This window comes from Sarcophilus harrisii, chromosome 1, assembly GCF_902635505.1.
Source record: "Sarcophilus harrisii chromosome 1, mSarHar1.11, whole genome shotgun sequence".
Taxonomy (NCBI): domain Eukaryota; kingdom Metazoa; phylum Chordata; class Mammalia; order Dasyuromorphia; family Dasyuridae; genus Sarcophilus; species Sarcophilus harrisii.
The window spans coordinates 339,007,117-339,033,645 of NC_045426.1; the positions used below are offsets into that span (position 1 = coordinate 339,007,117).

The following is a 26,529-nucleotide window of genomic DNA, read 5'->3' on the forward strand; positions in this document are numbered from 1 at the left end:
CTACTTCACAATTTTCTGTGAAACTCAGATGACGCAAAATGTTACTTAGTTTTGATTAGAGAATTTACAGTTTTACAACTTTTTCCCAATAGTTTTATCAGAAAGATACACTTTTAAAATTCTTTCAGTTGTTAACCTGAACTTAGTAAAAATCAACAAAAACCAGCCTAAACAAAATACTCTCTCTCAAATGAGTATGCCTGTTGTTGTTGAGTCACTTTCAGTCATGTCTGACTTTTTATGACTCCATTTACAGTTTTCTTGACAAAGGTACTGGAGTGGCTTTCCATTTCCTTTTCCAGTTCATTTTACAGATTGAAACAAAGTTAACTGACTTGTCCAGGGTCACACAATTAGTGCCTGAAGGCAAATTTGAACTCAGAAAGATGTCTTTCTGACTAAAGTCCCAATGCTCTGTGCACTATGGCATCACCTAGATGCCCAAATATGCTTATAGATTTTTTAAAAAATCTGATCTCTACCAAAAATAAGAACCTCACTTGGGAGATAATCTTGTTCCTATGTGACTTTTCTCTTTTTCTCTTCCCCACCCTTCCTCACTTTTCTGAAACATTTAGTTTATTTAGATAACACACTTCTCTGAGAATCTTCACATTATTGGCTGCTAGCTTATCTTGATATTGAAAGTAGGATTTTTTTAAAAGTACCTATCTCTTATTTAGCTGGGCCTCTCAGATTTCAAATTCTGCAAATTTTTCAAAAAGTCTTTTGAAAAATGTCTGCTTTTTGCCACAAAACAGTTTACTTTGTTTTGCTAAACAGTGGGTTAATTGGGCTCTTCTTTTTAATGTTGTATAAATTGTATTCCATGACTGTAAATTAATTCTGAAAGTCAACATATTTCTAAGTTGGAGTTTATTATGTCTCTAATAGTATAAAATCTTGGCTTTTTCCTTGTCTGACTCCTATGGATATCCTATGAATACAAAGTATTTTTACAATATACTAAGTTGTTTCATCTAGTATTGAAAATTTTTCTTTGAAAATTTCCTAGAATATTGCCAGTTTAACTTTTTGAGTTCGTAAATTCATTTACGAAGGACCTGTGCCAACCAGAAGGGAATTCCCATAGCTCTCTGCCCTACACTGAACCTCATCAATAGCAAACTTGGAAATTTATTGAGTAGAAGAGTAAAATGGTTAGACTTCTACTGTAGAAAAATTATTTTGACATATCTTTGAATAGGATTTTCATTAAAGAGGCTTCTGCAGAAATGAGAAAGAATAAGCACTCCCACCTACAGAGAGAGGATGGGAAATCCACAAGGGCATATGCTTTCAGAATTTTTCATTGTTTTGATCAGTAACACTGATATATTTTTTCTCTTTTTCATTTCTTTTTAAAAAATACTTTTTATTATATGGTATTGCTTTCCAGGATGGGGAAAGATAATATAGAAAACTAGACATTATAAAACTTATTTTGACTCTGGACACACTGCTGATAAGGGATCTGAGGCCAGATTTGATCTCACAGAAACAAATCTTTCTGACTCCAGGCCTAGCACTCTTTTCATTATGCCACCTAGCTGCTCAGCCATGAATATCTTTGTACATTTATAAATACTTTCCCACTCTCCCTTCAGTATTTCCTTGGCATATATTTCTCCCCAGATAGAAATAGTTCCCTAAATCCTGTTACAAAATTTTATGTCTTTCATAAAGATTAAAGCAATTTTAAAAATAGCAATTTCTATACCACCCCAATATGAAGTGTCATTTTCAGTATTCCTACTTTTAATAAGATTTAATGGTACCTTAAAATTATTTTAATTTGCACTTTTTTAACTGATTTAAATCTAGTTTTTCCATTCATTTTTTATCTTAGTCTTGTGACTTTATTCTTTTCCACTTCTGATCCTATCATCCTTTAACATTTCTTAGTAGCTCATTTACAATATTGACTTTTATTATCTGTAACAATGAGTAGGTTGCCAACAGTGAAAATAGTACTTACACTGATAAAATAAGAGATTTTTAAAAGCTTTATTAATCATAATAATGTCATGGGCCAAATAAGAGTGCATTTATAGTACTTTGCAACTTGTCTTGTGACTTTTCTTCCAACTAAAGGGAGGGAGCAGATCAGGTAGGGTTCTGTTATCCTTTCCATTTTACAACTGAGACTTAGGCATATAAAGGTTAAGTGATTTAGCAGCTGTCTACGTGCTTAAATCCAGCTTTTATGATTCTAAAGCCAGTTCATTGCTTTTCCTACTACACTGTCATTTTGACTCATGGGTAAATAGGATTTAAGTGAGGCAGAATTTTGCACAAAGTCATCAGCCTCACTCTCTCTTCCAGTGTCATCACTGTTTAGTGGCAGGACAAAGTCAAAATGACTGGTAATGACTCCAGAAGCAGTGGATAAACTTGGGGTCTTTGATGTCTAACCAAGCTCTAAGACACCTGCTTCACCTGCCTTCATGGCTATTGGAACAGATTGTTCTCATCCACCCATTCCACTGGGGGAAGTCTATACATGCCTGGGGTAGACACCCCTCTAATTCACCATAGGGTTTGAGACTCCTTGGTTATCGTCCAGCCCGTCTGCCCAAAAGGTTTACCGGGGTGTAGCCAGTGGGCTTGCCACAGCTTCTTGGAGCCACAGGTGAGTTAGGTGGATCAGGTGGACACCAAAGGTGGAGAGCAGCCCTCATCCCAGAGGTACTAGTCTTCTCCGAACACATCCTGTCATTTTACATAAACACCAACACTGTCCTAAACCAATGCTTCTGGATTTAAAATGGTAACTATTCAGTGTTATTTCCAAAGAGTACTTTGTTGGCTTCATAGTAAAAAAAAAAAAAAAAAAAAAAAAAAACTACAGCTATTTCTAATACAGCTTATTTACTTGTAATGCTTTGAAGGCCAGGGTTTTCTCTCATCTCTTATATTTCTTATTTTAATCACAATCATTTGAACAAGTTAATCTTTTTAAAAACACCATTGAATTGCTTGTGATAATGGGATATAATAAGAGTATATATATATTGTTTATTTAAATGGGTTTTTTAAAATCCTCAGCAGCCCTATATGACATACTGTATAACATATTCTCATTGTAGAGATGAAGAAACTGGGCTTATTAGCATGGTATAACTTCTCCACAGTCATGAAGCTGTTAAAAAGATGAATGAGGGCTTGTTTCCTGGTCTCCTATTTCTAAGACCAGTACTCTAATCATTTCCCTAATGAAGCAGTTGATTTGTTTCTTTCCCCATATCTTATCATAATAACTTCTGAAATAATCTTAAAAATTGATAGAAGTAGGAGGTATTCTCAATAATCTACCAGATGTCAGTCGTCCTCATGTGTCTTTTTAAAATAGAACTAAACTGTTTATAAGTGGCAGACTTAGCTAACTTTCTAGCTATTTCCCTCATTAGCATTTAAAAAGTTCTACTTTCTCCTTTCCCCTTTCTGAAATCAGACTACAAAATTGGACATAGGATGGCATTTGTTCTCTTCAGTGTTGTTTTTAAATTCAGATCAGACAGTGAAAGAAAAAAATGATGAATCATTTACTGTCTCTTACCTGTTGATACAGTTTAAAATTATTTTTTCAGTTACATGCAAAATAATTCTTAGCCTTTTTTTTTTTTAAATTTTGAGTTCCAACTTCTCTTTTCTCCTTATTGAGAAGTCAAACAATAGGTATATAGGTTATATATGGGCGATCATGTAAAACATATGTCCATATTAGTCATGTTGTCAAAGAAAACACAGACCCCCCCCAAAAAAAAAATCCCAAGAAAAATAGTTTTAAAAATATGCTTTAAACTGCATTCAGACTCTATCAATTCTTTCCCTGAAGTAGATAACATTTTTCATCATAAATCCTTCAGAATTGTTTTGGATCATTGTATTGCTGAAAAGTCATTCATAATTGATCATTATACAGTATTGATGTTATTTTGTACTGTATCAGTTCATACAAGTCTTTCCAGGTTTTTCTGAAAGAATCCTGCGCATTATTTCTTATAACACAATCGTATTCCATCACAATTATCTATCACAGCTTGTTTACCCCCCAATAGATGAGGAATTTTCAGTTCTTTGCCACCACAAAAAGGCTACTGTGTATATATTTTTTGTACATAGAAGTACTTTAAAAAAATTTTTTTATAAATCTCTTTGGGATATAGATCTAGTTAATGGTATTTCTGGTCAAAAAGTATGCACAATTTTATAGCCCATTGAGTGGGCTATAATTACTCTCCAGAATAATTGGATCAGTTCACAAGTCTACCAACATGTATTAATGTCGAAGTTTTCCCACATCCCCTCTAACACTTGTCATTTTCCTTTTCTGTCATATTAGGCAATCTGATAGATGTGGGGTGGCACCTCAAAGTTTTTTTTAATTTGCATTTCTCTAATCAATAGGAATTTAGACCTAACTGACATAATTTTAAAAGACTAGATATAGCAGTAGAAAATCTTTTTTTAAAATTTCCCAACAAGATTTATGTTTTGGCATCTCATTTTATGAAATGTCACATTGAAAATTAATAAAAATGTAATTTAGTTTCTAATATCAAAATGTTAAAGGGTTGTGAAAATAGCTTGGGCCAGCCTCCTATTGGGCCCATGTTGGAAAAGATGATCTTGTTAATTGAATTTCTTTCCAAGAAGCCCCATTTATCCCCAGATGTAGTGAGGAGAGAAACTCTTTCTTTCTTTTTTATTTTTCCAAATATATACAAAAGTAGTTTTCAACCTTTACCTTTGCAAAGCCTCATGTTCTAAATTTTTCTCCCTCTCCTTTCTCGCTCTCCTTTTCAATCCAGCAAGCAATCCAACCAATAAAGGTTAAATATAAACTTATTTCCATATTCTTCATGTTGTGCTCCCCCTCCAAAAAAAAGGAAAAAAAAAAACATGGGGTGGGGGGGGAAGGGAAGCAAACAAATAACAACAACAAAGATAAAAATACTATGTTTTGATCCAATTTCAGACTCCATAGTTCTCTCTCTAAATGTGGATGGCACTTTCTCTCACAAATGTATTGGAATTGCCTTGAATCCCTTCATTGTTGAAAAAAGTATTTCTTACATTTTTCCTCTCAGAATACAAACTCCAAGGGCTTTTGATTAACAGGGGAGTAATGAAGATCTTATACTGGGGTTGGGGGGGGGGGAGGAGTTGAAGGGGAGGTGTTCAGAAGGTTGAAAAAGTTTCCTAAATTGTGGATGTGACTATTCCCTTTCTACTACGCAATCTGCATTCAGTCCAGTCCAGTGACTTCTGGTTATTTTTCTTTGTATGTATCAAGTCTATACTTGTCTACCTGCAACTTCCTTCCATTACTCTTAGTTTTATCCTCTAAGGCCAAGCAAAATACTTGAAGACAGCAATGTTGTCTTTTATTCTCCAAGCTAAACAACTCTGGTTTCTTCAACCAGTCATCCCTTTTATGTATGGACTTTTGAGGTCTTTTACCTTTGCCTTTCCCTGGATACTCATCAGCAACATCAGTGTCCTTTCTAAAATATGATGCACAAAAACAGACACAATGTTGTAGATGTAATCTGACCTAGATGGAGTGCACCGTCATAGTTATGGTATATACCAAGTCTTTTTTAATGAGGACCAAAATTAAATTAATTTTCATAGCTGTCATATCAAACCGTGAACTTATAAAATTTACTAAAAATCCCAGCTCTTTTCCATCTACCCCTCCATATCTGTTCCAACAAACTACTATCTGACAAGACTTTTTTCCCCTTAGTTGTTTGTTTTTTAGAGCATAAAATTTTACATTTATCCCCATTGAATTTGATGTTAGTCACATGGGCTTGGATGCATTAAGATTATTTCACTGGAGAAAGTATTTATACCAATGAGATCTTAAATTCATTTAAGCGGATTTAATTCAAATTGAGCCTATCAGGATATTTTTTTATTCCAGTTTTTTTTTTCCTCAGATATCAAGATTGTCCACTCTCATAGTAGGTTGTCCAAACCTTAGTGAATGAACTCAAGAGTTTCAGCCCTTTACACAAGATATTTTTTAAATCTACCTGTTCCTTTGTGTCACTTGCAAATTTTATCATCATGCCCATCTCTTCCTCTGTCCAAATAGCACAGGGCCAAGTATAGGTACTTTGGGCATTCTATCACAGTTTATCTTCTTAATTAACATTGAGAGGATTAGAACAGCAAATGGTTAATTGTGGGAACTAAGTGGATCATGTTGACTTATATCTTGTGACTGGGTTCTGAAGGTAAATTAGTTGTTATTCAGTTATGGATCTAATCCAATTTCTCTTGTGAGAAAATTATTCAATTGTTGGAATTTGGAGAAATTGCATTATATTGTTTGAACCTAGTCCTGGGTGGGTGGGAAACTGGACCAACTCTACCTGCTTTGTAGAGACCCTAACCAAGGATCTAAGTTATACTGATCAGAAACCCATTCAGATCCAAAAATTAATGCAAGGAATTTCCTTACATGTGTACATTTCAAGCAACCCACATGTCTTATATGAAAACTGCTGATCAAGCAATTATTACTTCTATGTTCCTTTGTTTATAGACCCTTGGAGGAAATTTTCTGAATTCAGAGAATTGTACCTGTTCACTCTTCCCCTCCCAACTTGTAAAGCCCCTAATAGTTCCTCCAATTAGTATTGTTTTCTTTTAATTGATTGGCATTGTTTGATTGATTATTCTTAATATATTAAAAAAAAAACCCCTCTATTTCCCATGTATTAGAGATCTGGTTCCAGTTTGTTAAGCAATTGGAATGCATCGTTTAATAAATCGAAACTCTTGGAAAATGAACTTTTTTCTTCCTTACTCATTTCATCTTTCACCTAACACAGCATCAAATGACCATTGAAATAAAGTTTGATCTCTGCCTAATTGTACTATTGTCTAGCCCATATTTCTCTTCCTTTTCTGTGCAAATAGGATGAAAAACTCAAATGTTTTGCTAAAATTTAGTAAACTATATTTATAATATAGTTCCTTTACCTATGGATATGTTAAAAGGAATCAAAGAATACTGTCAAAAAAAAAAATGTTAAGTAAAATTTAAAGAATACACAAAGAGAATTGGAATCAAACCCAACAGCTTAAAGTACTTGCTTTGCAAGAAAAATCAGATCAAAGGGGGAAAAAAGAGAAAGTAAAAAAATCAAGCAAACAAACAACAAAAAAATACTTATTCTTTGATGCACATTCAATCTCCATAGTTGCCTCTCTGGATGTAGATGGCTCTTTCTACCACAAGTCTCTCTTCATCTTACAGGAAACTGATACACTGAGAGGTTAAGTGACTTCCCAGGATCATACCACTAGTCAGCGTCTGGGTTGGAATTTGGACACATATCTTCCCAATTTTTTAAATCCAAAGCTAGCTTTGCTTCCCTCTATCTCTTTGATCTGAGTTTTGTTACTGTGCAAAGTTGTTTTAGTTTATATCATTGTTGACATTGTATATATTCTTTTGGATATACTTTCTTTATTCTGCAATTAAAAAAAATTATTAAAGCTTTTTGTTTATAAAACATATGCATGGGTAATTTTTCAACATTGACCCGCAAAACTTTCTGTCCCAAATTTTTCCCTCCTTCCCCAACCTCCACCCCTAGCTGGCAGGTAGTCTAATACATATTAAATATGTTAAAGTATATGTTAAATCCAATATATATATATATATACACACATAATTTATACAGTTATCTTGCTGCACAAGAAAAATTGGATCAAGAAGGAAAAAAAAACCTGAGAAGAAAACAAAATGCAAGCAAACATCAACACAAAGAGTGAAAATGTTATGTTGTGGTCCACTCTCTGGGTGGAGATAGCTCTCTTCATCACTGAACAAGTGGAACTGGTTTGAATCATCTCATTCTTGAAAAGGGCCATGTCCATCAGAATTGAACATCATATAGTCTTGTTGCCATGTATAATTGTGAAGATCACATATTTTAAAATCAGCCAGAGTCAGGAATTCAGGTTAGGGGAAAATCATCTATCTTTATTCTCAGTGAAGAAGGATCAGAGGTGGAAGAGAATCGGCGATAGCAATGTGTGCAGCTGAGTCAAGAAGCTAGCTAGAACAGCAGCCACATGACCAGCAGCTAGGAGTATGGAACCCAGGCCCAATCTCCCCCGCTTCTCTTCCTGTCTCTCTCTGCCTCCACCCACCAAAATCGTCATTTCCTATACAACACATCAGGACTTGCAAGGAGAGTGGGGAGGGACCATTCTTTATCCAATCATGTATATTAATAGAGTATAGGTACTTGGGACCTCAGTGCATCAACTCAAACCTCAGCCCATTACATATAATGATCTGGTTCTGTTCATTTCACTCAGCATCAGTTCATGTAAGTCTCTCCAGGCCTCTCTGAAATCATCTTGCTGCTGATTTCTTTATAGAACAATGACATTCATATAACATAACTTATTCAGCCATTCTCCAACTGATGAACATCCATTCAGTTTCCAGTTTCTTGCCGCTACAAGACATTTTTGCACATGTGGGTCACTTTCCCTCCTTTAAGATCTCTTTGGGATATAAGCCCAATAGAAACACTGCTGAGTCAAAGGGTATGGACAGGGTGATAACTTTTTGAGCATAATTCCAAATTGTTCTCCAGAATGGTTGGATCTGTTCACAATTCCACCAACAATGTATTAGTGTCTCAGTTTTCCCACATGCCCTCCAACAGTCATCATTATCTTTTCCTGTCATCTGACATATATGTAGTGGTATCTCAGAGTTGTCTTAATTTGCATTTCTCTAATCAATAGTAGAGAGCACCTTTTCATATGACTAGAAATGGTTTCAATTTCTTCATCTGAAAATTGTCGGTTCATATCCTTTGACCATTTATCAATTGGATATTCTGCAATATTTTAAATAGATGTTTCCATCATTCTTTTAGTTCACTATATTAATTATTTATAATATATTACATTACATTTAGATGCCACAATTCATCCATTTCCCAATCTTTGAGCACTCACACTTTATTTCCGACTTTTTGCTTATGCACGTACTGCTATGATTTCCCCCTCTTCTTTTAAATAAATTGATGCTGTTTGTGTTTATGTCATAGTTATTTCTAGGGAGGAAGAAATCCTTTCCCTGCTACATTAAACCTTCCCTTGTGATAAAGAAAAACAATTCTGCAAAAACAGTCATTATGAATCGATTTGACAATGTGTATAATATATTCTCTCTTCTCCTTCCCCCCACCCTCCAACACTTCTTTTAAAAGAGGGAGGTATGTGGCATTTTCTATTCTGAGACCTTGCTGTGAATGTGGTATTTATACAGATGAGACTTTTCTTAATGTCAGTGACCTTCTTGGGGTATAAACACAGGAATAGGTTCACCAAATCAAAGTGATAACTAACTCTTTTTACACAATTCTAAATTGTTTTTCAGAATAATTTAGAATAATTAACAGTTCCATTATTGGTGAATCAACATGAAAGACCAAATCACACATTTTAGTTTTAAGTTCACTGACTGGATTCTTTATGTCCAAGAAAAAACACATTGCATGGCCATTTCCCCAAAACTTCTTTTGAATTTGTGGAAATTTATCCTTGGGTTTTTGTATATTGTTTTCAGTAATGGCAATCTGATAAGGTAAAGCATTATATTTAGAGTAAAAGATCTATGTTCAAGTTCTGGCTGCTATTTATTAGTATGATCTTAGGGTTAACTTTTCTGAGATTTGGTTTCCTTCCCTATAAAAAAGGAGGGGAGATATTTGCAGCCTACTTCCCTTGTCCTGAGAATCACAAGATAAGAGAGAATAATAGAAAATGGAGAGATGCTCACTAAATGTACTTAGATGTGGTCTTTTCCATATCACCCTAGTTATAATAGTCTGAGATAAAAGAAAATGAAATAAGGAACATTTAGTGAGAGCTGTAGAGAAGTCAATTTTGACTTAATAGTAAAAAAAACAAAACAAAACAAAAAAAAAAAACCCTTCCAAATAATTAGAGCCATTCCAAAGTTTTGGAATAAGCTTCCTCCAAGATTTCTGGGGTCTGTTGATATGGTGCAGCCCTTGTTAATGATGTGCTAAAAATTCCAATAATGATAGAGACTTCAATACTTTTCAAGAAACCCCCAGGCAATCCTGCCTTGGAAATGTAGTCATCTTAGTAATGTAGCTATTGGAAGTGATACAGTAATCACCTATAGTATATATGTACATATATACACAGGAAAGGGAGTTGGCCCTGATATCTTTATTCCACTAAGTTATCCTTCAAGGGTGTGTCATTTGTCATCCACAGGTCTGGGCTACTGTCTTACACCTGAACCCAAATAATGAGTACTTCTTAGTTTCAAGGACTCTGTGGTTGAGCACATTGCCTCCTACTCAGGCACACTTGAGTATACATTCAAAGTTTACTCTCTCCCCTAGGATCTTCCCTAACTCTAAATCCCACTTTTGCTTCCCCTCTTCCTCCTTGCCTCTGACTTTTAAGTGGTGCTTCCCCGCTGTCAGCCTGGCTAGACCCCTTTTAGTTAGCCCACGGGCCTTTCATGAAATTAAGTGTTCCTTTTGGCTATGAGAATGCCTTTGTGAATTTTTCACATTCTTAACCGATTTCCTAACCTAGTGCTTCTTCACTTTTATTGGAAGTCTTTAGACAGCATCTGAATGATGCTTGTCAGAAGTATTATAAAAAGGGATTTCTGTCTGACTACAATTTGGATTGTGAAGCACCTAGATAAATGCATCATGTGTTTAATATTATTAATCTAGTATATACTATATATAATAATGTAAATATGTATAAAATGCTTTGCATTTCTTAATTTGTTTTGTTGTGTTTCACTCATGTCCAGTTCTTTGTGACTCCATTTGAAGTTTTCTTGGCAGAGATACTGGAGTAGTTTGCCATTTCGTCCTCCAGGTCATTTTACAGACAAGGAAACTGAAGCAAACAGGGTTAAGTGACCTGTCTAAGCAAATTTGAACTCAGGTCTTCCTGATTCCTGATCCTGTGCTCTATCCACTATACCACCTATCTGTCCTTAAAACTCTTAAGGGCTACTTAAACATGGGCCGCTATCATTCTCTCACCTCCTTGTATCCTTCCTTGCACACCCTCATTCCCTACATTTTAAGCTTGAAAATTTCTGGTTCTCTCAAGCATCAGATGAACTTTGTTTCATTTCCTCTCCCACTCTTAAATTTTGAGTAGGTGGGTCTACAGGTTTTTGCCTAACTCCTTTTCTCTAGTACCCTTATTAGGCAATTGTGCCAAAAGGATGAGACTAGAAGTACTTTGTTATTATCTAACCTTTGGGTGAGTTTTTTTTTTTTCAAATTTTATAGAATTTGTTCTATCTGTTGAATAGAACAGAAATGTCTTTTTTTTTTTTTTTTTTTAATTTAATAGCCTTTTATTTACAGGATATATGCATGGGTAACTTTACAGCATTAACAATTGCCAAACCTCTTGTTCCAATTTTTCACCTCTTACCCCCCCACCCCCACCCCCTCCCTTAGATGGCAGGATGACCAGTAGATGTTAAATATATTAAAATATAAATTAGATACACAATAAGTATACATGACCAAAACGTTATTTTGATATACAAAAAGAATCAGACGAACAGAAATGTCTTAATGATAATAGAAGGATTTTTTTAAAGAGCCTTTTAAAAGTCTGTCATTAGAGATCAATATTAAAACTTTATAGATGGAACCCTTTCATATTGATGCCCTTTCAAATCATACCAATGGGCTCCTTGATCTAAAAACTTTGTCCTTAAGTGGATCCAAATCTTAGTACTCCAAAAGGTTGTATATTAAGCCCTTTGCTGGTTGATAATATAGCTAATTCTGATTTGTTACTGGTCTTGACTAGGTGTGCAGCTGTATAATGCCCACATGATGGAGAAAGAATTAGAAGCTGAGATCCACCCTTTGAAGGCTGATGAAAGAAAATCTCAGGGGAATTTGGAAAGTGGAATTGAAAAGGATGGTTCCTTTAAGAAAACATCTCGTCATTCCCGGTTTGCCCAGTGCCGCACAGTCATTTTTTTCTTTTCATTATTTATCTGTCTCTTTGTGGTATTCATCATCTCATTCATCATCCCATGTCCAGATAAGTCTATATCCCAAAAAATGTGGAGAATAAATTATAACGCAGCAGGTAAGTCTATTTTAAGAATGTTCATTTATGTTTTGCTCTCCTTCCACTGGACTTTATTATGAAGAGCCAAACAACCATTATTTTATATTGTGTACAGGGTTGGTAGAATTAAGCTTTTTTGTATATAGGAATGGCTCAGAACATGGGTCCTTAAGCTATTATTATTGCTTCCTTTTAGTCACAAGAACATGTTAAAAAAAAAAAAAGAAAAATCAAAACACTGGAAGGAAGAAATGAGGAACAATCATCCCTCCCCCCCTCCCCCAATTTAACTGACTTAAACTTTTTGTAAATAGCCAGGTGTTAAAAGAAATACAATTGGCCTCTTTTATTTACTTACTGATGGACCTAGTAGACATGAAGCCTGCCAAAAAAAAGTGAATGATACCTGGTAAATTTTGTTTTACAAACTCTTTGACCAAGTTTCCACTTGCAATTATCAGAGAGCATAAATGATACTTTACTCCTTCCTCACTGAAACTGGAAGCTTCTAGCTTTCTTAAATTGTTTATTAAATACAGTGACTGAGTCAGATTTTTCAGGATATTCCATTTCTTGCATTTCTTGTTTCAGGAAAACAGGAGCATGTGGTACTATTTGAGTGGATATGAATTTAAATAATTTTGAGAATGCTTCTTTGTGCTCAGTTGTGAGAGGGCTTCTTGATAGTGCATGTAAAGAGCATTGTAAGCTACAACATGCTGTATAAATGTGAATTATTACTGAACTCTAGAAGATCATTCAGGGTCAGAAATTGAGTCAAGCAACTTCAGGAATAAATTGCTCTTGAGTTTGGGGATTATGTACTTCACAATTAGAACTTGAGTTGTTGACCTTTAAACGCATTTCTATGTCCATTGGGTCCCTCTGTGAAAAAGAAAGGAACAGAAATAGTTCATGGTTGTTTTTTTCCTAAGCAAAGTGCTACTAAAATATAATGGAAAAGTTATAGATCTGGTTAATTATTCCATCACTAATTATCTGTCCCCTTTCATACGGTTATTAACACAGAGATTTAACATTTCAGAGCTTTTCCTCCTCTTTCTTTGCTCCATGTTTCCATCCAGAGTGCTAGGAAATGAAGAGAGTAGAAAGGAGACTTGGAAGAAGAAAAAAAAAAAACTTCAGTGATATTCTTGAAAAGTTTTTTGTTCTGTTCATATTAGAGCCTGTTTTTCCCTTTATGTATTACTGCATGTGTCTGAAGCAGTAGCCATGGAAGTTGAACAGAAAGGACCCATATGGACAAAAATTTTTGTAGCTGAACTCTGTTGTAGTAAAGAACTGGAAACAAAGTGAGTGTCTGTCAGTTGGGGAATGCCTGAACTAATGATGACATATGAATTAATAGAATATTATTGTATTGTAAGAATTGATGAAAAGGATGAATTCAAAAAAAATTAGCAAGACTTGTATGAGGCAGTGCAGAATGAAACGAGTAGCAAAAACAGAATCATTTTTACAATAACCAGAGTTTCTCAAAACATACTATTTTCACTTTATTTTTTTCTGTGGATTTTTTCTTTTGTTCTCTTTCACAGCATGACTGATGGAAATATTTTTACATGATCGTACATATGTAACTAACCTATATCAAATTGCTTATTATCTTAGGGAAGAAAAAGGGGAAAATAAAAATTTGGAACTCAAAATTTTATAAAAGTAAATGTTAAAAATTGTCTTGTCATGTAATTGAAAAAAAATTGTTTAAAAAACTGATTACAGTTTTCTAAAGGAAAACAATTTTGAAAGACTGAAGAACTCTTCTTAATTCAAATGACCAGCCATGATTCCAGAAAACTAAGGATGGAGCATTCTTCCCACTTCTGGGTAGAAAAATGATAGAGTAGAGATATGAAATGAAATACATTTTTAAGACACAGCTAATGTGCATATGCACATTATTATTATTATTATTATTATGGCAGTACTTGGCCATACTTATTTGTTTGGCATGGAGAGCAAAAGAGTTTATGGGTATTGAAAGTGATAATAAAGTGAAAAATGAAATATTAAAAAAAAGAAGGGGAACAGTAAATTTAAAAGGAATGTATATTCTAATGGAGAATATTATCACCTAGTCCTTTTTCAGATTGAGTTATTAAGTCACTTCCATGTTTTCATCTCTAAAATAGAGAGGGGATGAATTCAATGCTCAATGAAGTCCTCACCAGTGCTTTGCTCAGCCAAGAGTGGATATCATTGCCTATTTGTTACTCTTTTTCAGTAACTTATGACTTCATGACATTTAAAGATATAAGCGAAGACACAATTCAAGATATTCTATTTCTTTATAAAGAAGACAGCAATGGTGACAGCAGCAATTCTAACAATTCCTGCACAAATCAAGGTAATTTTGCTTGTTGGTAGGAAGAGAACCTACAGTGACTTCTCATTCACTCTTCTGAATAATCAAATAGAAAAATCCCTTTTCCTTTTTCTGCCAGACACATAATAGTCAAAAAAATGTTTAGCACCAAGTATATAGATTGATTAACTTTGTGGGTAATGATTTTGGAACAGTGTTTCTACTGATCAGTTGAAGACGTAAACCTGGAAAATGAGGAGGCATACATGATATGGTCATTTGACAAATATTTAAGTTTCTAAGGTGTGGAAATGTCATCTCTGTTTGCCTTGGTTTCTTCATCTGTTAAAAATAGAAAGTATACTAGCACCTACCTCCCAGGGTAGTTGTGATCATCAAATGATATAATAATTGGAAAGCACTACTTTTCACCTTCACTTTTTTTCTTTTATTTGAGCCTTCTTGTTCAAAATAACTCATATAGAAATGTTTTACATGATTATACATGTGTAACCTATTTTTGATTGCTTATCATTGCAGGGAGGGTGGAGGGAAGAGAGGAGGAGATGAAATTTGGAACTCAAATCTTTTTTTAAAAAATGTTATACACACAACACATACATGCATACACACCTATATATGTATATGTAAAATTGTAAAGCACTTAGCATAATGCCTGACACATAATAAGCTCTATATACATGTTAGATACTATTCTTATTTGCTTGGGTGACTGCTGTCATTATAAATAGGAAAGTGTGGGGAAGATGAGAATGTCAGAATCTCAAAATCATCACATATAGGCAGAGTTATGAACACTGACCAGTGTTCAGAAAAGAATATGAGTCCAGAGATACAAATTTGGAAATCATTGGCATGGAAGTGTTAGTGAAAGCCATGTAGCCCATAGACAGCATGGTATAATAGAAAGAACACTGTATCTGAAGTCAGAATATGCATTTTTAAGCCTGACTTGGATATGCACCAGCAGTGTTACCTTATGCTGCTCATATAACTGGTCTTTGAACTTCAGATTCTTCCTGTTAAATTAGAGAACTCTAGCATAGATTAATTTCTAACATTCCTTTCTGCTCTAAATCCTTTGGATGCGATTGTCAGTGGGCAGAGTTCAGAGAGAAAAGCAAGATCAAAATAAAATCCTGGGGCATATTCCCTATAAATAAAGTCTTCAGGCAGAAAAAATGCATGAATTTGCTGGATCAAGAGTCTAAAACCTAAACTAAAGACTCCACTTGAAAAAGGAAAATCAAAAGTAACTGGAGTAGGAGACTAAGGGGGGAAAATGGATTAAGAGGCAATTATGGTGCTCCTTCTAATAAATGGACCAAGTAACAGAGTGTATGCAAACCGTGACTTTGGGTTTCCTCTCCTAGGCTTTTCCACCCCATGTGTTTATCTTGCTGCTCTGTCAGGCACCAATGGCAGCGTACTCTGGGAGAGACCTGTTGCTCAAGATGTTGCCTACATGGAGTGTGTTGATCGCCACATGATGGAAGGGCCACCCTCAGGCTGCTTCATTGTAGGGAAGCAGCATTCTTTCCTTGCAGTTGATTCTTCTATAGGTAGGAGCAACAGGTGGAACATATTTGTCTTTTCTCTCCTAAATTTTGACGGTCTTTGGGGAAGGAAGAGGATGGCAGGAGAATTGTGTCCAATGAAGTCAAAATCTGACAGTTCAATTAAATGTTTATTAGATACCTACTACTTCAAAGATTTTACAGTGTTGTAGATTTTTAATTAAATCTTTAAAAAGGAATCGGCACCCTCTTAAAAGAATCGTGCTATAACTTCATTTATTCAACCTAATTTAAGATGTGTGCCAAGAATACATTCTTTCTAGAATCTAAACCTAGGTATAAGGAGATTAGGTTGCTCTTTGGGTGGGCTGCCCTTAGTTTCTTCTTTTTTTCCCCTTCTTTTTTCATGATGACTTCAAAATGATCTTACCCATCCTGGGGTTGAGCTCTTCAGCAGAAACATTTTTGGGGTTGCCTTAGTTCTGGGTTGTACCTACTAGTGGAATAAGTCATAATCATTAGGAAGTCTCAGCTTTGGTAGAAAAGGGAAGGAGAAGAAGGGTGGCATACAAGCTCTTCTCTCATGTGCATGCCCTTGTATGCTTTTTTATTTTTATAATTAATAGATTAAATTAATAATACTTGTTTGCTGACCTCCATTCTTGTATTTCCAGTTAACTATTGGACATCTAGAAATGATGTTCTGTGGATATCTTATACTCATGTCCAAAACAGAACTAGTTACCTTCCTCTCCAATTAATAAATTAAATTAAATTTTAATTTTTAAATTAATAAACAACAGCCAAAAAAGTGAAAATAGTATGTTTTGGTTCATATTTAGTCCGTCCTCATAGTCCTCTCTCTGGATGTAGATGGCTCATTCCATCACAAGTCTATTACAACTAGCCAGAATCATCTTATTATTGAAAAGAGCCAAGTGCGTCACAGTTGAGCATCACATAATCTTGTTGTTGCTGTGTGCAGTATTCTTTTGGTTCTGTTCACTTCCTACTTAGCATCAGTTCATAGAACAATAATATTCCATTACATTCATATACCACAATTTATTCAGCCATTCCCCATCTGATGGTCATCCATTCAATTTCCAATTCCTTGCTATTACAAAAAGGGCTATAAATACTTTTGCCTTTGTGGGTCTTGTGTGATCTCTTAGGGATGGGATACAGACCTAGTAGAGTATAAACTTCTTTATATAATCTTGGCCATTGAGCACCTTTACCAGACATGCTGTGACAATATATTAAAATTTGATATGAGTGAGCTCCCTCTTCATCTTATGAATCGATTTTGTAAAATAGATACTTTTAAGTCTAGAAAAACATATGGAAAGGAAATTCATTTTGTACTTTTAAAATAATGGGATAAGAATGACTTATCCCCAAGTATGAAATTAAGAATGGTTTGGGGTTGACTTTTAAAAAGCAGTTGATAAAATATTGGAGAGCATTTATTATTCTGATTTGGGGTTCATAAACTGCAAACTCCTTGGCCTTTTTTGATAGAGATAGTTGAGCAGGTTTTCAGGCTCCAAAATGCCATCTGTGTGAATTGGCTGATTCAGAACTTCCCTGATAATTGTAGTTTATGAAATATAAAAGAGTAGACAAGAGCAGAAAGTAGAAATGATTCCAGGGAATAAAGAAATCTTATGGGATGGGGAAGGAGAACTCTTTGTGGATAAAGAAATTTAGTATTAGAATAAGCATTTTTATGTAGGGATTTTTGTACTGAGAAATTCAATAGATCCAAATGACATAATACTAACCATTAGCATTTTGTCTGCAAAACACCAGGAATAACAATTATAGTTCACACTCAAATAACTTCTTACATTTTACAAAGTGCTTTCTCCACAACTCTATAAAGTACAAGTAGTAGTATATGTATTATTTTTCCTGTTACACTGTGGCTCAGTCAGTCAATAAACTGGGTCCTATAATCTATTAGGTCCTATGCTGAGCCCTAGGTTTACTTAGATAGGCCAAAAAAAAAAAAAAAATCCATGTTCTCAAAGAGCTCATATTCTGATGTGGGAAGACAGCGTATCAAAACTAACTAAAAAGTGACAAGAATGGGGGATGCAAGATCAGGAAGAGAAGAATACTGAGGTAGGGCCAGGATGAAATACATCCTGCAGCCTGGTAGGACAATATGAAGTGACTATCCTGGGCCTTTTCCTTAAATGGAAAATAAGGATAGGAGCACTTTGATACCTATCCGCTATCCTTTCCAATGAACTACTAGTCTCTCCTGCTTCTCCTCTACCTTTTTGAATGCTCCTTTCCAGTCTCCTCTGCTAGACCTTCATCTAGGACAAAACTCCCTTTGTGGTTGTGTAACTGATTGTGGGAAGTCAAATATTTATGATTTGCTATTTGCAATGATTTGTAAATGTTTGATTTGTATACCTGTTTTATAAATCTGTATCCCCAATGTTAAAAATATCTTGATCAAAAAGGAGTCTCAAGTGGAAAAAATTTAAGAAGCTGTGCTCTAGATCATGGTCATGGTTAGCTTTAGATGTCCTATGGGACTCTATCATCTCTATGCTGATGATTCTCAAATCTTATCCAGCCCATACTCTTTGCTGACCTTTATTCTTTTTTTTTTTTTTTAAAGCCTTTTATTTACAGGTTATATGTATGAGTTAACTTTACAGCATTAACAATTGCCAAACCTCTTGTTCCAATTTTTCACCTCTTACCCCCCCACCTCCTCCCCTAGATGGCAGGATTACCAGTAGATGTTAAATATATTAAAATATAAATTAGATACACAATAAGTATACATGACCAAAACGTTATTTTGCTGTACAAAAAGAATCAGACTCTGAAATATTGTACAATTAGCTTGTGAAGGAAATCAAAAATGCAGGTGGGCATAAATATAGGGATTGGGAATTCAATGTAATGGTTTTTAGTCATCTCCCAGAGTTCTTTCACTGGGTGTAGCTGGTTCAGTTTGCTGACCTCTATTCTTGTATTTCTAGTTAACTATTGGACATCTAGAAATGATGTTCTGTAAATATCTTATACTCATGTACAAAACAGAACTAGTTACCTTCCTCTCCAAAATCACCCAAGTTTGAAACTAGGATATCCGTCTCAATTCCTCACTCTCCTCTCCAGTCTGGTGCCAACTGCTTTCTGGTACTGTTCTCTTCTCCACTTATTATCTTCATAACCGGACTTCCAGCCAAGATGGCAGAGAGGAGGTCCACAGCAGCGTAAGCTCTGCGTTTTCTCTCAGAATCCATCTCATTACAAGCCTCTGAATTAATGCTTGACTGAAAAAAAACCCACAAATAGTTACCAAGAGAAGACATCCTTGAGATTCGACAGGAAAGGTCTGTTTTTGCTAGAGGGTGGGGATGATTTTAGATCAGGTGCAGGCTAAGGGCAGGCAGCAGCAGCGAGAGCTCGGCAGGCAGCTCACAGCCGAGCACACTGGAGGGGGTTGGGGTGTGATCTCAGCCGTCTTTGCAGGGAGAGCTTCACTACAGGATTGGATACTTTGCCCTGGCAGCACGTCAGTAGCCCAGCAGAGATGCTAAAAACACCAGGGGTGAAGAATACAACCTCAAACAGCTGGAGTTTCCCGAGACCTGGCCACCCCTCCCCCACAGTGACTCAGCACGCTCTCAGAGTCTCAGACGTAGCACAGCTATTGCTGTCCTGCTAGTGCCTCACTGCTGTCCCCACAGTCTGTAGAGGAAGCTTGGTAACACCACCCAGCCCCTCCCCCCGAAAAAAGCAGATTCAATTTGGGGTTTTTTTCTTTTTTTCTTTGCTAGTTTGTCTCTGATTCTTCTCTGACAAAATGAGCAAAAAATTGAAAAGGACCTTAACGATTGACAGCTTTTATACAAACAGAGAGCAGACTCTAAACCCTGAGGAAACTAAAAGCAGACTGTCTCCAGGTGAATCCCCAAAGGAGGAGATCATCTGTTCCTCAGCACAGATGAATCTTATAGAAGATATGAAAAAGGCTCTCACAAGAGAGCTAGAAGAAAAATGGGAAAAGGAGAGGGAGGCTTGGCAAGAGAGTCTGGAGAAGTCATCCCACTCATTTAAAGACAGAGTGGATAAAGAAATAAAATCCTTGAAAAATAGGATTAGTGAACTGGAAACAGAAAATAGATCTCTAAAGAATAAAATTGGTGAAATGGAAAAAAAATTCTATAGAACAAAACAACTCAATTGGACAATTAGAAAAAGATATTAAAAAAGTGAATGAAGAAAATACTTCATTGAAAATCAGAATCGAACAAATGGAATTGAATGACTTGAGGAGACAAGAATCAGTCAAGCAAAACCAAAAAACTCAAAACAATGGAAAAAAATGTGAAATACCTTCTTGGGAAAACAGACTTGGAAAATAGATCTAGGAGAGACAATCTGAGAATTATTGGACTCCTGGAAAAAATATGATTAAAAAAAGAGCCTGGACACTATTTTCCAGGAAATGATCAAAGAGAATTGCCCAGAAGTCATAGAAACAGAGGGTAAACTAGACATTGAAAGAATTCCTCGATCACCTACTGAAAGGGATCCTAAAATCAAAACACCAAGAAATATAGTGGTCAAATGCCAGAACCCTCACACAAAGGAAAAAATACTACAAGCGGCTAGAAAAACCCAATTCAAATATAGAGGAGCCACAATAAGGATCACCCAGGGTCTAGCAGCATCTACATTAAAAGATCGAAGGTCCTGGAATATGATATTCTGAAAGGCTAAGGAATTTGGTATGCAACCAAAAATAACTTACCCAGCCAGAATGAGCATCTTTTTCCAGGGAAGAAGATGGACTTTCAACGAAATAAGCGAATTTCACCTATTTTTTATGAAAAAAAAACAGAAAAAGTTTGATCTACAAATATAGAACTCAAGAGAAACCTAAAAAGGTAAAAAGAAATCTTGGGAACTATATTTCTGCTATAAAGATGTATAAAGAATACATGTATACCTTGTTCTAAAAACTAGAGGTTGAAAGGAAATTGTACCTGGGAAAGGGTAAAGTGGGGGTACTACATCTCACGAAGAGGCAAAGGAAACTTATAGCTGAGAGAACGAATGGAGGGGGATGAATATAGTGGGTATCTTAACTGCCATCAGAATTGGCTTTAAGAGAAAAATTTTAAACGTATTCAATTTATGATGAAACTAATCCTACCTCATTGAAAAGGGGGAAGGGAAAACTGAAAAGGGAAGGAATAAGCTAAGCGGAAGGGAATAGGGAAACTGAGAGGAAAAGGAGTAAGATGGGGGAGTCACTCTAAGACTGGGGGGGGGAGGAAGGAGGAGCTACTAAAAAGGGAGGGCTGTGAGAAGCAAGTGGTACTCACAAGTTTAATACTGGCAAGGGGGGTAAGGGGGAAAGAAGGGAGAAAAGCATAAACAGGGGTTAACAAGATGGCAAGGAATACAGAATTGGTAATTTTAACCATAAATGTCAGCGGGGTAAACTTCCCCCATAAAGAGGAAGCAGTTAGCAGAATGGATTAAAAGCCAGAATCCTACAATATGTTGTTTACAGGAAACACACCTGAAGCAGGTTGATACATACAGAGTAAAGGTAAAAGGTTGGAGCAAAATCTACTATGCTTCAGGTGAAGTCAAAAAAGCAGGAGTAGCCATCCTGATCTCAGATCAAGCAAAAGCAAAAATTGATCCAATTAAAAGAGGTAAGGAAGGGCACTATATCTTGCTAAAGGGTAGCATAGATAATGAAGCAATATCAATATTATCTTCGTAATCTCCCTTCTTGGCTGTTCTAGGGAGACTTCTGACGGCTTTCATCTTTGACTTAAACTATCTGATTGGTCCTCCTGAAACACAGGTCTAATCATTCTGTATACACACACACACACACACACACACACACAGTTCCTTAGCACTTGTAGGATCAAATACAAAATCTCATTTGGCATTCGGCCTAACTCCCTCCTTCTCTTTTATTCTTCTTATATCTCACTTGCCTGCATGTTCCACTCTGTTCCTCACCCACAATACTCCATCTTCCAGTATTCTAAACCTTTAATAGCTGTTCACTATCTTGCAGATTTCTCCCTCTTCTTCTCTACCTTTTTTGTTTCCTCACTTCCTTCAAGTCCTAGCTGAGATCCCAGCTTCTTCAAGAAGCCTTTTCCAACCTCCCTTACTGCTAGTGCCTGCCCTCTGTATCCAGCTTGTTTGTAAATAGTACTTTGCATGTTGTTTTTCTCAATAACTGGTAGCTCCTTGAGAGTAAGGACTGCCTTTTTTTGCTTTCCTTCATTTCCCTAGCTCCAGCATAGTGCCTGGCACAGAGCAGGTGCTTAAGAAATGCTTGACTTAGTATTCTGAGTGTGAATTGAGATGAGAATATTTTCCTCTTTTTTGTAGTTATTTTTTCTAGTTTTTATTAATTTTTAATAAATATGCATATTTCAAAGCATGCATAGATAATATAGATATAGATAATGCATAGATAATTTTCAACATTCATCTTTGCAAAACCTTGTGTTCCAAAATTTTTTTCCTTCCCTTTCCCCCACTCCTTCCCCTGGATAGCAAGTAATCCAATAAGTTAAACCTATGCAAGAGAATTAATGTTTTCAAAAGCCCCTTTGAAAAGTGTAATATACTATACAAGTATATCATTTACTCCTGAAATTGGACCAGCAAGTCCTGAAATTAAGAAGTATTTAACAAGTGTCTGCTGTGAGCCAGGCACTATGAAATCTCTACTAAGAAATCTTAGGAACCCGGGAATTATATGAACGCAGTCACTTTTCATACAAATAAAGTCTGATCTAAACAATTGGAAAAATATCAATTGCTCATGGTTAGGCCAAGTTAATATAATAAAAATGACAACTCTACTTAAATCAGTCTACTCATTCAAGTGCCATACCAATCAAACTGCCAAAAAAGCTAGGAAAAAAAATAATTACACAGTTCATCTAGAAAAACAAAAAGTCAAGAACATCAAGGAAATTATTGGAAAAAAATGCAAAGGATGGTGGTCTAACAATTCCAGACCAAAAACTCTTAGAAAACAACACATAACCATCTGTACTAGCCAAGAAATAGAGTGGTAAATCAATGGAATAGGTTAGGCACACAAAACATAAGAGTCATTGACTATAGTAATCTCCTGATCCAGAGACTCCAGCTTGTGGAATAAAAACACACTGTTTGATAAACACACTGAAAAATAAATAAGTATATCAGAAACTAGCCATAGACCAACATCTCACACCATATACTAAAATAAGGTTGAAATAGGTACATGATTTAGGCATAAAGGGTGATAAGCAAATTAAGAGAGCAAGGGATAGCTAACTCTCTTGGTAGAAGGGAGGAATTTATGACTAGAAAACATTATGAAATGTAAAAAAAAAGGATAATTTTGATGACATTAAATGGAAAATGTTTTGCACAAACAAAATCAGTACAGCCGACATTAGAAGGGAAGCAGAAATCTGGGAAACAATTTTTACAGCCAATGTTTCTGATAAAGGCCTTGTTTCTAAAATATATAGAGAACTGACACAAATTTATAAGAATACAAGTCATTCCCCAATTGATAAATGATTAAAGGATATGAACAACTTTTCAGATGAAAGAAATTAAAACCATTTATCATTATATAAAGAAATTCTCTAAATTACCAAGAAATGTAAATTAAAGCAACTTTGAGGTACTACCTCATACCTATCAGATTGGACAGGAAAAGTTAATGATAAATGTTGGCGAGAAAATGGGAAAACTGGAACAAGTATTGTTAGTGGAGTTGTGAACGGATCCAACTATTCCGGAAAACAATTTGGAACTGTGTCCAAAGGGCAATAAAATTCTGTGTGCCCTTTGACCCAGCAGTCTCACTACTGGGTCTGTATCCCAAAAAATTCATAAAAGAGGGGAAAGGACCCATATGTAACAAAAATGTTTGTAGCAGCCCTTTTTGTGGTGGCAAAAAATTGGAAAATGAGTGTATGTTCATCACTTAGAAAATGGCTAAATCAGTTTATGGTATATGAAAGTAATGGAATATTATTATGTAAGAAATGAGGAACAGGCTGGTTTTAGAAAAATCTGGAAAGATTTATATGACTTGATGCTGAGTGAAGCAAGCAGAACCAGGAAAACATTGTGCACAACAACAAGAGAATTATGTGATGTTCAACTATGATCGACTTGGCTCTGATCAGCAATTTAGTGATCCAAGAAAATTCCAATAAACTTTGGATGAAAATTGCCACCTGCATCCCAAGAGAACTATGGAGACTGAATACAGATTTCATTATACTGCTTTCACCTCCCCCCCCTTTTTTTTTTTCTTGTGTGTTTTCACTTGTTCTGATTTTTCTCTCTCAAAATGACTCATATGGAAATATGTAAAAAAAAAAATGAATATACATATATAATCAAAACATTAAAAAAATCTTAGGATCTCTTATAATATTGATTTTTGAAGTAAGAGTTGGTTTTTAAAGCCGTTGCTCACATTAAATACATTTGTTTTTTCTTTTAAGGGGAAATAATGTGGAATCAGCCTTGGCCCTTTGGAGATAATGACTCAGTACTGACTCCCTTCCTGACTATTCCTGATTTGACTGGCAATGAGATTCAAGACCTGCTAATCTTCACCAAGTCAGGGAGACGGGTATAAACTTTTCTTTCATACCTTGTGGTATGAGAAAGCATCTTCTTCCAGGCCATGAAATACTTTTTCTGTGATAGAAAACATTATTATAATTCTGTGAGATTTCTCCTTTTTCCCCTCATTCCAGCCCTATCTTGACTGCTTCCCTTCCAGATCTAACTGTTGCTTAACTTCATCAGTAAACTAAGTACTGACTGCTTTGGGTTTGGTTCCCACAGGCCTATGTTGTAGAGTAAGTAACTGACATTTATATAGTGCTTTGTATATGCCAGATTGTTGTGCTAAGAGCCTTACAAATATGATTTCTCTACTATTTCTGTGGCCTTTAGTCAAAACTAGCTAGTAATTTCTAGTTTCTCTTTATTCCTCCACACACACCCTCCCATTATTTTCTCCTCTGTATTTTCTTCTCTTTTCTTCAGTGATAGATTCTTGAGTTTAAAGCTCAGGGCCCTGCTTAGATACAGCAGAGGGAGGGGGAGATTGTCTGGTTCTGTAGGGAGTGAAGATAGGATAATCTTTTTTTCTTCTCTCAAATTTTGCTGGATAATTGCCTCTGAAATGTGCCCCTTCCTTTGCCAAAGCATTTACACAGCTACCAAGGTGGTTGGTTTCAAGGTGTTTTATTTTAGAATAATTCCATTTCTATTTCAGGCCTCTAAAAGAAATATTTATGAGGTAGAACTCTTAAATAAGAAAGATTTTCTAAACCTGTAGTATTTTTCAGCACTTTAAGTTGGATTTGAACTCAGATCTTCCAGAGTCAGCACTCTATCCACTATTCCACCTGACTTTCCAGTGGCATAGGAGTGATTGCAACATCCTGATTTTTTTTTTGGGGGGGGGGGGGTTCTCTTGTTTTCCAGATTAAAACTTACCTCTTTTCAAGCAATACTGGTGACCAGGTTGGTTCCTTGAGTTACCTAAATCTAGAAGGAGAAGTTGGTTATCTCATGCATATCACATACACCGGAGCCTACTACATTCTTTTTCATTCTGGTATTTTTTTTACTTTGTTTTTTACGGGTCCGTTCTGTTTAAAAAAAAAAAAAAAAATCAATTAACAAGCATTTATGTTCACTTCCCTATTTAAAAAAATCTTTTATTGAAAATATGCACAGTTGAGTGAAACAAATTCCCATATTGGCTATGTAAAAATTAATGTCTTATTCTGCATGTTAAGTCTAACACCTCTGCCTCAGGAGGACAGTAGTATGTTTCATCCTGAGTCTTTGGTTGATTATTGCATTGATCAGAATTTCCCCCTTTCCCTTATAATAAGAGAAAAGATACATTCTCAATATCAGTGGTCTAGGTTTTTGCTACATTCTGCTTTTGTATGCCAGTCACATGGCTTTTTCCTTTTAAAACCCTTTCCTCGGGGGAAAAACAAAGCAAAACAAAAAACCCTTTCCTCTGATTCTGGGCATATCATTTCTTTAGTGAAAATTTGTTTAGCTTGGAATTAATCACTCCCTTAGACCTCCTTTTTACCTTCCCTTTCCTTTCTCTCCTTTCCTTCCTGGTCCATGTTAAGTGGCATGTATTTCTTCAGCCAACTGTATGATTCATTTCCAGTTTAGATGAAAACGCGACTTCCCTCCTCATTTGTGTGGTCTTTTATTTGTGCACCCCAAGTTATGTCAGTTAATTTTCCTCATCCTTTTTCTCTCTTTTCCCCTTTTAGTGCATTCCCTTTTCCTTCCCTTTCCTTTTTATTTTAAGATCATCAAAACATTAAAAACCATTATGAAGCCCTCTGTCTTATTAAATTATCTTTGTAATTCCTGATGACAGTAAGGTTCTGAGGAAAAATTTACCTATCTTCTATTAGA

At 35.5% G+C, this 26,529-nt stretch overlaps 1 protein-coding gene across 6 annotated transcripts in view; it reads left to right on the top strand.

Moving 5' to 3' along the window:
* Positions 1-26,529, top strand: part of FAM234A (family with sequence similarity 234 member A) — a 71,168-nt gene that overhangs the window by 27,275 nt on the left and 17,364 nt on the right. For 4 of the 6 annotated variants that reach the window (XM_031945690.1, XM_031945692.1, XM_031945689.1 and 1 more), the window contains 5 exons: positions 11,887-12,174; positions 14,402-14,524; positions 15,877-16,065; positions 24,564-24,694; positions 25,561-25,693. In XM_031945690.1, coding sequence (XP_031801550.1) covers positions 11,910-12,174; positions 14,402-14,524; positions 15,877-16,065; positions 24,564-24,694; positions 25,561-25,693 — 841 coding nt within the window. In that variant the 5' untranslated portion in view covers positions 11,887-11,909. The remainder of the gene's footprint in view (positions 1-11,886; positions 12,175-14,401; positions 14,525-15,876; positions 16,066-24,563; positions 24,695-25,560; positions 25,694-26,529) is intronic. The other 2 variants (XM_031945693.1, XM_031945694.1) reach the window with 2 other exon arrangements.